Source organism: Carassius gibelio, chromosome B7 (assembly GCF_023724105.1).
Source record: "Carassius gibelio isolate Cgi1373 ecotype wild population from Czech Republic chromosome B7, carGib1.2-hapl.c, whole genome shotgun sequence".
NCBI classification, from domain to species: Eukaryota; Metazoa; Chordata; class Actinopteri; order Cypriniformes; family Cyprinidae; genus Carassius; species Carassius gibelio.
Window position 1 is genome coordinate 14,212,842 of NC_068402.1, and position 13,359 is coordinate 14,226,200.

Genomic DNA, 13,359 nt, shown 5'->3' on the forward strand with positions numbered 1-13,359 from the left:
TGGCGACACAAAATAATCACACAAGAACAGCATACATAGCATGTTACATAAACATACAGCAAAAGTCTATTTTTTATAATGAACAGCGTGCTGATCATTTAAACAACACGTCAAGCAGCATCAAAACCTAAACTTCAGACATTGCACATTTTGTATTTTCAATTAAAAAGACACACACACATTGTCAGTGTGCTCCTCAACTAAATTGACTAGGCCACTGTTGACTATTCCTGCCCCCGTTAACATCTACACAATATGTGAGCTAAAACATGTTATCCCAAACTATTTGTTCACATTTTTTCTCACCGAGATTGAGGTTGAGTGCATATTTTTCCCAACAGATGCCCATGCTTCAGGTGCTAACTGTTCCTCAGTGTCTCTCTCCAGCACCTTCTGTATTAGGGCGGCAGGGTTTTAGATTACTGTTATTCAGGAACCTTTTGCTACATATCAGTGACATTTCAAATGTCTACACTATGCAGCTTTTGGCAATAAAAGGACTGGGTGAGGATGTATCTGATGACACAAAAGATCTGATTATTATGGCTCCTGGTTAAGTTTTTTTTTGTGTGTGTGTTTCTAACAGGAAGCCCCTATATATAATATCCTCAAGAGTCTTTCTGTAGACTGCTGGTCCATTTTACCCAAACAGGACTTTAATTTTGACCACCTCAGTAGAAGAACACTGATGTTTGTAAGTGAATGTGTTATTACCTTTTTGTATTTATGTGGATAGGTGCACCTCTCGATGGTAACCTGAGAAGCCCCTCGGTTCACAGTCCCAAGTCGCTCCTCTAAATGCAGCAGATCCTGTTAAAACACACAACTGGTTACAAGTGCTTATGAACGGGTTACATCATGACAAATTCTTGGTAAAAATAACAGAGCACCAGAAGGACTAACAATAACTAATCCCATTAATGGGAACGCCTGTGAGCAGCTGCTGGTCTGTGTATGTTTCTGAAGAATCCCACGGTTAGAAGTGATTTAAAGTTTTCTTTTTATTTTCAACAGGCTGTGTAGAGTGTATTGTTCTGTGGATCCATCACAATGTAATGCAGGCTGTTTAAAGAGGCTGTTATCGAAGGATGGGGGAGTTTAAAATGATCCTGTAGACAATAACAACTCGGCTTATGAGTGAGCAGAGCCAAAAATGGGCTTCGAGCTTTTCACATGCAAAGGGGGAATTTCTTCAAGTTACAGCTCACACACACACACACACAAAACATTATTATCATCATTACCTTTTTAACAGCTGCTTTCTGGTGCATCATTAGTAATATACAATCAATTAATGAAGAAAAAAAATATATATTTCCATGCATTTTTCAGGAATTTGTTTTTGGTCTTGTAAAGAAGCAAGTTTGGATCACTAAAGATTTTGGTCCACAATCCAGTTCTTACCTCATATGTGCGGCCAAAGGTCATTCTGGAGGAGATGTAGCGAATATGCGGATATGTCACTTCAGGCATTGAGCCAGTGTGCTAAAGAAAACAGAGACATACAATTAGTGACCGCACCAAGCGGGAGAGGAACACAAAGAAATGAGAGTGGATCTATTTGATCAAACGGCTATAATAATTTAGGACTCAATATTTATGAGGCATTAGAAATTACTCACACTTATGTGCACACAAGTCATCCCATATGAATCAAATACATAAAATTCGAATTTCACACTTCAAATGTCTAATGAGCTTGCATTATAACCTGAAATGCATAATTCATGCACCTGAAATAACAGATGCTGCGGATACACGGCTCGAGGCCGCCGCCATTAATCTGTGCCATACCTGAGAGCAAATCAGGGCTTTTTTATTCATGCTAATGTATGCATATATTTCAGCTGAAGGAGAGAAGTAGCAACACACCATCAGCTGGATAGGGAAATGGTGCAGTCTGGGTGGAGGGTGATAGTGAGGCAGATGCGGGTGCAGGTGTCCTGAAGGGTAAGGGGCTACAGTAACACCAGCCTCGATGCCCAGCTCCCTAAAACAGCAAGAAGACCCAAACCAGCATGTTAAACAACAGTTTGAAACACCAACATCACGACAAACAGAACCTGACATTATAGAGATATTCAGACATGATGTCAATTTGAAGGCTAATTCACCACAAACTCCCTCAGGAATTGCTAATTGGTTTTTAAATTAGAGGTTTTCGATTATTATTATTAGATATGTGGGGACATTAGATGATAATTACTCGGGCATATATAAATACATTTAGAAGAACTAACATGTATGTTTCAATTCTTAAAGAAACAGTTCACACAAAAAATGAACATTTTATCAGTATTTAGTCGCCCTCATGTCAAAGATATTTTGAAGATTGCTGGTAATCACAAAGTTGATGGTCCCTATTGAGATCCATAGCATTTCTTCACTCATCATGGAATTCAATGGAGACCAACAACTGTTCGGTTCTTTAAAATATCTTCTTTGTGTTTAACATAAGAAAGAAACTTGTCTGGAATGACATGAGGATAAGTAAATGATGACAAAATGTAAATTTTTGGGTGAACTATTCCTTCAAGTCTTGTCAAGCAACTTTAACCACACACCTTATTTTACTTTATTCTATAAACCCAAAACTGAAATTGTAAAAATCAACTGGAAATTCATAAGGGAACCCATGGCTTCCACGCTGGCAGTTGTCAAACCATCTACTATTTAATGTACTCTACCATGCGGTCCTCTGGTCAGCCTGTCGTGGATGCGATGACATAGTTTGAGGGACGTGAATGTGATGTCCGTGACCGTAGTTGGGGTGCATTCTATGGGGATGCGGCGGGGGTCTCTCATGTGCTCGCCTTAAGGAAGGAGGAATAAACGTTATAACAGGAAAAAAACTAAAACACGACACTGTTTGCAGGGGCATTAACATAATGAAATAGTTCTTCTTAATACATAGAGCTAAGGCTTTGCCATCACAGGCATAGATTAGATATTAAAACATAGTAAAAAAAAAAAAAAGTTTTTCTTTTATTTCTGAAAAATGTAGTCTGGATGAGCATTAGAGACTTGTATACAAACATCATGAAACAGAGCTCTACAGCAACTCACGTTGGGTGCTGCATCATTCTGCGTCTCTGAACCTCCATTCTCTGCAGTATGTCATGCTGGTGGAGCCTCTGGACAGGGTTTGGGCCAAGTACGGGCAGGTGGTGTTGCAGCGCCTGGTGCTCAGGGGGAAGATGCTGCTGCAGAGGGGCACTGGAGCCTGGGAGATGGTGGGAAGGCAGGGAGGGTGGAGGAGCTGGGGGCACTGAGTGGCCTGGGCCATGAGAAGGCAGTGGGGTGTGGAAGGGGAGGACGGGGTGTGGGATGACATAGTCACCTTGTGGAGGAGGCTGTTGAGAGGGAGGAGCATTGCTGTGGGAGTGAGGACAGGAAGAGGAGGACTGGTGGTGCAGGGGGCGCGGAAGAGGGCCGTCTGGAGAAGAAAAGCAGAAAAGTTCAGATGAATGACAGAAATGAATCCCCTTTCCTTTCTGAATGATTCAAAATGTTCAGACAAGTCAAAAAGTATATCAAAAACAACTAACTGTGTTTAATGGTAATTACTGGGAGGATTGAAAGAGTTTCAAGGAAACTCAGGATGGTCTGGATACTGCCCAGGTTAAGTATGGTTACCCTGGAGCAGATGAGTCGAACTGTTTGCTAAGGATTTGACAGACAGAAGGGAATGAAGAAAGTAAAGGGAAAACAAAGAAAAAGAATGGCCGCGAGATACAGGAGATAAATATAGCGAGAGAAAATGGGAGAATGTGCAAACAGGTGCTCCAGTGAGCTGTGAGTGGCAATTACTTCACTAAATTCAGGCCCACCAGGGAGCCCTGCCACGCTCATTTATATTCCACACAACACTATTGTGAGCAGAATCGGCAATTAAGTGGGACTGCTGGGCACATTACCTGCAGCACTTAACACATTAAACATCAGGTGTTTCATCTAATTACCATAAAGCACAGACGCCAGCATCTCAGCATCTTCACATTCTCACTCGCACACAAAAAAAACACAGGAATCATCTCACATCGATTTGATTTTACTGCCTTCTTTTTAGAATATCTAATAAATTTGGGATGTAACAGTTTGAATTCTCCAGGTCCAGGTTGAATCATTATTCTATGGTCTCTATTTAATTTGTAAAATACTTATTTTATATTAATCAATTTGTAAATTGGTCTTTTACTTAACTTTTAAATCCATTAAGGCCAATGACTCAGAACAATGTGGCACACAGTAACCTTTTTTTTTTTTTTTATATAAATGTGAACATTTATATCTGAAATGTTCTGTTGTAACTTTCCAATTATATGAATAAAATATGTAATTATAAATTACATTTTTGTTTTCAAAGGCACTGTTATACATGACAGCTAAAACTACCAAACTGTTTTATTTTTTACAAGAAACATTTCACCCCTGAATTAGCATTAATTTTGGATTAACATGATTAAAAAATTACGGTAAAGGTGCGTACAAGGGGGATGCATGTAGTGCCTGCAGGAAGAGAGCTGAGGAGGTTGGGGCTGAGGCTGGGCCACTATGGCTGAGCTGAATGAGTCGGCCACAGTCTGCTGGCTGGGTCCAGGTGCAGCCTGGGAAACGTAAGCAGGAGGTCGGGAGGCGGAGCCTGGACAGCAGGGATCGAAGGCCGATGTGCCATGGAACCCTGTGCTGCTGGATCCACTGCTACGCAGTGCACTGCTACTGAGATCCACTGGCAGGGTCTGCTGAGACAGAGAAAGAAGCAGGGAAACAGAAACCAGCGGTTAATCCAGCAACAAACATGATGTTTCTGAACAAAGACATCTGGTGCATTAGCATATGGCTGATGAACTGACTTTAAAGAAATATAAAAGGTCATCAGAATGTAGCATTGGGGTTGTATGTGCACACAGAGCTAAATTTTCAAGGAAGCTAATAGTAGTATAGTCAGAGAAGTATCTCACATCTGAACATGAGGTCTACCTGCTACAGCCTTGCATATTTTATTACAGAATAAAATAGTATTTTATTACTAAATATTATCATTATCCTAATCATGAATAATATTTGCATTATTTTTCAATATATTAAGGGATAGTTGACCCAAAAATGAAAATTATGTCATCAATTTATTAATTAATTAAAAGATCTTAATTTGTGTTTGGAATGACATGAGGGAGAGTACTTATTGACATAATATAAATAAATTAAGTCTCCCCACAAGAAAACATGATGTGTAGGCAACTTCTTGTACTAGACTAAAAGAAATATTGATTGTTTTCAACAATCTGAGCAGTTCCAATAATATTCCAATAATATTTGTATAAAATGGCACTGGAGTGCAATAGCTGCTTGTTCGGTGAAACTAAATCACTGTCTGAGATTAACTTATAAGAGAAACATTTTATAAGTGACTTTTAATGTGGTGGCACACCATAATAACTGGAAAATCATATATGGGAGGTCAAGAATGTGACTGTGGTAGCTGAAGAAGACCATTCAAGTTGAGCCCCATATTTAGCTTGATAAGCAGTCGTCAGTTTGTCATACAAGAATGTTGTTATTTTTTTTTATATGACATGCTACTGCTCTTCTGCTCCACCTATGATTGCAAGGAAGCTACTGTAATATCTTCACGGGACAGGGTTGTGGAAAAAGTTTGGAAGCTACAGAATGACTAACATCTCTAACAACACTTAATATATGCAAAGTTAAGTCTGCAGCAGACAGGCACATATTCAGATCATGTGCAGTTGATTTGTTGGCAGTCTTGTTTTAGTCAGCTGTCTGAATTGTTTAATACCTAGGTTTAGGGGTTTGTTCAATAGTGAGCTGCATATCTCATCAAATAATATATTCCACATACTTCAAAAAAGGCACACATCAGGTCCATATAAAAAAAAAAAAAGGACACTAGACACTAGAAATTATACACATAACCAAAACTATTACATTCATTTCAAAATGAGGGGGCGTACACCCCAAATCTAATCCTTTACACACTTTGATGTTTAAAAATGCCTGACATCACATCGCTTCACTCCACATCTCCCGTCTGCGCATTTCTGATGACTAGCTATTGGCACTTAATGCTCACTGCCCCATCATCAAAGGCAACAGACTTTTGCCAAATATATTTCTCATATAAACAACTTAGTTTAGCCCGGCACACACTGAGACAAAGGGTCATGGCATACATGACCAAAAATGCACAAGTTTTCGACACACACTCATGCTCATGCACAACATGCACATGCAACACTTCTCTAGGCTGGTAAATAATAGAATTCAGCAGCCAAGACAATTAGTTTGGTGTGAATTATTCAACAACACCGAGAGGATGGCCTTAAACAAAAACCCTGGTGGAAAAGCTCAGCTCCAAAAAAAAAAAAATTAATAAAGGTGCTTTTCATATTCAAAACATGAAGGGTGATTTAGTATTTCAAGAAAGCAGGATCTTAACTAATTCCAATCAAAAACATATGCTGCTAAATGCAAACCATGTGTGAAATGAAAAACAGACGGTGTTGTCAACAATACGGACATTATGATTCAAACAGTCAACGTATTATTTGGATTTTTTCCCCTCAATTTATGTAGAAAAATATCCCCCCCCCTCAATTTATGAAGCAAAAAGGGTTTAATTCATACACACAATGAACAAAGAAGACAAGAAAATGGGTTTCAGTCAACCCTTCAAGAGGATTATAATATCCTCGCCTTTTCCACCACTCACAATACAAGGTTCTCAAGAAGCTGTTACGCAGTTATTAAGGTACCTGGTCGTGGTACTGGTTACTGCTGCTCACCCCTCCACAGGGCGCAGGCATGGCAGTGGGCCTCTCCAGAGGGCAGCTGGACTCTGGGAAGGCTAAGGAAGAAGGGACCGGGGTGGTGTGGTGGTGATGGTGGAAGTGGTGCGCGTGACCATGGGAGTGCTGGGAGCCAGACTGCTGTGTCGTCCCAGCTTGCATGCACCCTGAGTGGGTGTGCCCCATGGAGAGGTGCCCTGAAGATGGCCCGCTGCAAGGAGAGTGCTGGGGGCAACAAGAGGGTAACCTGGGCATCGCCACTCCTCCATTCTCACCAGACAAGCTTCTTCTGCTGCCATCTGATTGGGGGATAAAGACATACAATTAAAAACCAATACAAACATATCAATAATCAGTGTCAGTGTCGATTATTGGACCGCAGCATCTGGAGAGTTTACCTTCGGTGGCAGTGGTGATGGTGGTGCTGGGTCCTGGCACTCCACTATGGCTCTGAGCAGCCAGTGTGCTATCAGGGGCAGCCACTGAGCAGCTACTGGAGGGACCAGGACCCTCCTGTGGCGATTCTGAGGTACAGGCATTATGGGAAGAGGAAGAAGAACTGACGGACTGTGGGTGTGTGCTGTCAGAAGTGGTTGGCACGACTGAGAGATCTGAAGATGGATCAGCATATATAAAGACAAACAAAAACATAAATGGTAAATAAATAATATAAACTTCTGATTAGTGATTAATATTATATTGGTTATTTGCCGATAAATACAATGTATATTTTCATCGGTGTTGGTCAATACTAATTTGTTTAAATGTGCAGTCTCATTTTCCCTTATATTAGCTTTGCCATCATTTAATGAAATCAATTTAATATTACTGTTAAGTAAGTAAATGTCTCTGAAAACATCTCATATGCTCACCGAGGCTGCATTCATTTAATCAAAAACATAGAAAGTCGAGAGTATATATTATAGATTGTAATATATTTAAATATTATTTTATTTTTCTATTTTATTGTATTTTAAAATGTAATTTATTCCTGTGACGGCAAAGCTGAATTATCAGCAGCCATTACTCCTTCAATGTCACATGGTCCTTCTAATATGATAAAATCATACTTATAAACTGATGGGGTGCAAATCAGAAACATAACTTTTTTTTCAAAGACTAAAATAGTTTTTTTTTTTTAATTATTAAAAATAACTGAATAATGATAAAAAATACTGGCCCCACATTTTTTAGCTGTAATGCATTTTCATACTGTGCATTATAATGTTTTGATACCTAAATTCATGTAGCATTTAAAATGACTGATTTAAGTTTTTTTCAGTGTGTTTTATTTTAAATAAAGAACATGATTCAGTATCAGCCAGAATTTTACCATCAGTGCATATGCACTGCAGCAGACTGTAAGTACACCTTCAATAATAACTATAAGGATATTAATAATAAGGGTCTTAACTTAAAGGCATTTGTTGCAACTGGCAACAGATGGTTTCCTCCAGCTTTAGAACATCAGTGTGAGCATGCATGTGCGTTTTCACACTCACACACTTCATTCAAGAAGTGGCCCATGAGGATATCTTACTCATTAACATTCCATTGCGAGTAATCCATCTGCTTTTTCCTCGCAAATTAATTTCTCACAACGTCAAAAGAAATGCAAATGCAATCATATCTCAGCCTGCTCTTTTACCTCCCCACCAGCTACAGACCCCAAAGGCAAACAAAGAGACACTTTATGACAGTAAATCAAACAGAACTATGTAAATGAGTTTTCCTTTGACAAACCTCAAGATTCAGAAGCATATCACAGATTAATGAGATAACACTACACAGATTTTATTTCCTTATCCAGAATGGCAGTTTAATTGGTTCCTATACTAGTTCTCTCTGAATCTTTGGGGCCAAGCGGCTGATTGCATAACAGACAGACTTCATTATGTAGTCTGCAAATGAAATCAGAATTAAACTCAATTACACACAATAAAAGGGATGCTTTTGGTGTCCATCAGTCTGTGGTTGTGAGAGAATGCTGTGCAGCTGCGAAGGCTATTTATGCTGCTGTGCATGCTGAAACGATATAGATTAATCATTATTAACGGGGCCTGAACACACAGTCGAGCTGCAATCCACAGCGCTGAACAACACTAACCGAATCTACCAGATTCATTCCTCCTCCCCCTCACACAGCGATACAGCTCAAAGACCGCTCACAGTGAAAGATGAGTAGATTAGATGTGACATCTAATATTTCCCAAACCCACGCAGTGTTGAACTGGGTGATCTAATTCTCATTCCCTCCTTTATGTTCCAGACCGGAAGACCATCACTGCAGCACAGAGTCAGGGAGACGCTCATCAAATACTCATCAAACATTTCAAATAATGGCTGACACGCACAAAAAGAATCTCTCCCCTTGATTTTAGGGCTCAGCAAAATTGGACAGCAGATTGTTTTTACTTGTTATGGCTGTGCAACACATTTATGTTGTTTTAAATGTTCTGGTTACAGCTAATGCATTTTGAGCATTTGAATTTTAGCATGAGAAGAGGTCATGACCGGACTATATTCAGAAAGCCTTTTCATGTTATGAAACGAGGGGATATTAAATTCCTGTCGAGTTCCTGTTTCTGTTGTTCCAAGTTCTTGCGTTTTATTGTTTTATTAACATTAAAGGGTTAGTTCGCCCAAAAAATTATTAATTTACTCACTCTTAAGTGGTTTTCTTTTTTAAACTTAAATGAGTTTCTGTCTTTTGTTGAACATAAAAGTTAATTTGAAGAATGTGGGTAAACAAACATTTGCTGGTCCCCACTGAGTTCAAAGTCAATGTGGACCAGCTAACTATAGGTTACCCACATTCTTTAATAACAGAATAAAAATTTTAGGGTGAACTATAGCTTAAATGACAGTTTACAGCATGTTTAGTCTCATGTCCCTTTAAAAGCTGCACGCATGTAATATACAGACATGCAAGACAACTTAGTCCAGTAACCAGGCACTGTGTAACAGGCTTTTTAGTGCATGCGCTTCAGGTGTACGTGCTCAGAAAAAGTGCACATCAAAACAGTATGCGTATGGACACACGCAACCACACGCCTACAGACATATTTAGCTGAGCAATCCAAAGGAAGGGAGCGAAAAGTAGGTCCATTTCGACAGAAAAGGCAAAGAAGTTACTTGCAAAATATGCTACACATTATTAAAATAAAGTACAGTAGCTATGCAAGTACAATGCTGTATCACTTGTGACACAAACATCCACAAGCAAATGAAAGGTGCTTCCCAAAGCTGATCTTTATTCCCAGGACATCTGTGCCATTGGAGAGGGTGTGTCTGCCGCGGGCTGTCCACAGGCTGTGCTCCAACCCCACATCACGACATGTTACATTTTTTTAATAAAAATTGAATAAATAATCGCGGCCGAAAATATTATCGAGGTCTTTAATTAATTGATTTATCTACTATAGCGACAGGCCTATTAACTAGTAGCATTTAATTGATTTCGGTTTAATTATTTTTTTATTTTGACAAATTAGTATAGAATTTAGTATCTGTACATCCCTAAGTGTAAATGAAAAGCATAGGTTTCCTCACCGTCCTCGTCCACGGTGAGGTCCACGACCTCTCCAGCACTCTGTCTGAGAGGCTGGATGACGGTGGACAGGCGATGACGGCCACGTCCCTCCTGAGCGCGGCTCTGGGAACAGCTGGGTCCCCAGTGCATTCTGCCATGGCTTCCCACTGAGCGTGACCTGCACAACACACACGACAGTCTACATTAACATAACTGTAAAACTATTTAAAAACAATGGCGAAACTCAATTAGCCAATGACCGGTCATGGTATGAATGACTGGTAAATATGGTCTATTGAGGACAGAGAAAATGTGCTGCAGAAGCAGACCTGTGTTTGTGTTCTGGATTTTGTTGTTTCCAGTGAGCTGTAGCAGAGCATTAGAGCAGCAACTTTAGCAGCTACTTGAATGATCGGCTGGAACGTAGACATGAGAGCTAGAGCTCTTTACACAGACACACACATTATAAACCTATGAGAAGATACGGCACACTAGTGCCATGAGAGCATAGCACACACATATTTCACACATGTACACAGAACTATTACTAGTGTAACACACAACACACAGAAATAAAAAAATAAAACATGAAACAGATCACACAATCGACAGATAAACAATAAGCTAAACCACCACCAAACATCACAACCTGTCATGTGATCTAAGACCTTTGAGTAGAAAGCATCTGTAAAAACGTAATTTCAGGATAACAAACTCTGGAAAAAAGAAAAGTGTGAACACTAGAGGTATTTTGTTTGAAAAAGAATCCAGAAAAGGGCCACTCCTCAAAGCTTGAATTCCCTGGTGTAAACAGTGTAAAGGGAGGGGGAGGGGCTTGTGCATGGTGAAAAGGGAGGGGGAGGGGCTTGTGCATGGTGAAAAGGGAGGGGCTTGTGTGCAGGAGATCTCAAGTGTAACTCTGTCAAGTTCTGATGTCATTAGCTTTCATTAGAGTCACACCACAGGTATTACAACTAATTAGTAAACCACTATGTGCATGATTCTACTCCAAACATTACTTCAACAGGTTTCTTGTTTCAGTGTTAGAACAGCTGCATTTCTCTCCTTGGTTTCATGTCAATCATGCTCTCTTGTTCAGTCACTGTTACTTATTGCCATGTCAACCATGTGAATATCACCAGTAACCAAAGAGAAAATTAAAGACTGCAACATTGATAACACACATGTTTGAGCTGCAGAAAATTATTAAGCAATGGCAGCTTTAATTTTTTTTTATGATTATTATTATTATTATTAAAAGAACATCCCATTTTGAGGCCACAAAATTGCTCAGCTCAAAGAGCAAAACTCAATCTAAAATATGTGGATCACACAAACTTAATTTCAGTTTCTGGGTGCTACCAGAACCGCACATTAATTGTCACTATTGGTAATGTAGTATACAACACAATGTGAAAATTGTGATGTTTAGTAGTGTGTTTCTGAATGCTATAAACTCCTGGTATGTAGAGTTTATTTTCCTCAGAGATTTTAAGCAACATGGCAGTTTTCCAAAATTCCAAATAAATTATTCTGGAATTCTATAATCACTCGTGGAATTCTAGCCCTCTGTGCGGATTTGATTCCATAGGAGGGGCACATTGGCCCCGGCTGCCGTAAAGCAGAGTGTGCCTGGGAATAGAATTGTTCTCCAGGCTGGGATTTAGCGGCCCCAGGCCCGTGCCTGGAGAACAGGGAAGCCCCCTGACTCCCAACCCAACACTGGTGAGCCTGTTAACCACAGATTGCATCATTAAAACATCAAAACAAAATTATTACCAACAGGCTTGGAAAGCTGAGGGATTCTCTGGAGACCAGGGGAGTGACTCCAGAACGTTCAGTTTCCTTGTGAACATGTTAACAAGTGCATTTACATACACATCTTACACACGTTATGCTTAAAGAAAAATATGTAGGTCATGTAAACAACTTAAACTGAGTTCTTTAAATCAAGAAAAAAAATTCAATTACACAGATTTCTGCCCATTTCCCCAATTTAGTTCTGCTTTCAAACACTTTTTCCATTGTTCCATCAGCTTCAATGTGTTTAAATCTACTGATATTCTCACATACCTATTCATCTCAACTACACATTAACACATTCAAATAACTGACTGCCTGTGTACAACAATATACTAAACTAGATTTGTTATTCCGTTGCTGATTTGAAAACATTTAGGAGAGCAGATCAGACTAAATGATGTGCTCTCAGCATCAGTATTCAGAGTAAAAAGAACTGACTATTACAAAAACATCCTAAGGCATCCTCCAGAACATTTGTACTCAAAGGACAAATAAACAAACAAGAAACAACTTATAAATTGTACGTCACTATAAACACTCAACACACTATTCCTGCTCATTTAATTTACCCTCAGGATCAACAAAAGCGCAAATTGCATGCATTTAAAAAATCCATAAATATAATACATAAATGGGGGAGGGGGGAGGGGAATTTATAATCTCAAAACTGAAACATACAGAAACAAACAATGACCATCCTAACACTGGAAGGACTCCAAGGAGCAGAACTCTTGAAATTATGAATATCTTAAAACGTTAAACATTTACCACAGGAAAACCTCTTTAAATGGTGTAACTACTATAACAGAGCTGTGTTTCATACATAATGCTTTACTACTGTGGTTGTGTAAGATAAAACTAAATATAACAAACTAAAAAACTACATAAAAAAAAAAATCAATTCTACTACAGTTGTGCTGATAGACCATAGCATTGTGTATCATTGATAGTCAGAGATATTGCCTGCAGCTGATGTTTGTATTATTATTATTATTATTATTATTATCAGGCTAGTAATACTATCTAGTTAATATTAGGGCTTATTTGTTCCATTACATTTATTTTTCCACATTTTCATAGTGTGTTTGCGTGTTATAACCAATCACACATGATTATGTTGAGCTTATGAATGCATCAGAGGCATTCAGATGAGTCATCGCTGAAACAGCGGAGTTTGGTTGTTCAGTGCGTGCTGACTGAATTCTCACTCGAAAA

At 39.1% G+C, this 13,359-nt stretch overlaps 1 protein-coding gene across 5 annotated transcripts in view; it reads right to left on the bottom strand.

Moving 5' to 3' along the window:
* rnf111 (ring finger protein 111) overlaps positions 1-13,359 on the bottom strand; it is a 34,354-nt gene that overhangs the window by 2,210 nt on the left and 18,785 nt on the right. For 2 of the 5 annotated variants that reach the window (XM_052560749.1, XM_052560750.1), the window contains 10 exons: positions 10,362-10,519; positions 7,208-7,420; positions 6,777-7,108; positions 4,490-4,742; positions 3,067-3,436; positions 2,688-2,813; positions 1,873-1,990; positions 1,405-1,485; positions 715-810; positions 307-393 (listed from right to left, as the gene is read on the bottom strand). In XM_052560749.1, coding sequence (XP_052416709.1) covers positions 307-393; positions 715-810; positions 1,405-1,485; positions 1,873-1,990; positions 2,688-2,813; positions 3,067-3,436; positions 4,490-4,742; positions 6,777-7,108; positions 7,208-7,420; positions 10,362-10,519 — 1,834 coding nt within the window. The remainder of the gene's footprint in view (positions 1-306; positions 394-714; positions 811-1,404; positions 1,486-1,872; positions 1,991-2,687; positions 2,814-3,066; positions 3,437-4,489; positions 4,743-6,776; positions 7,109-7,207; positions 7,421-10,361; positions 10,520-13,359) is intronic. The other 3 variants (XM_052560751.1, XM_052560752.1, XM_052560753.1) reach the window with 3 other exon arrangements.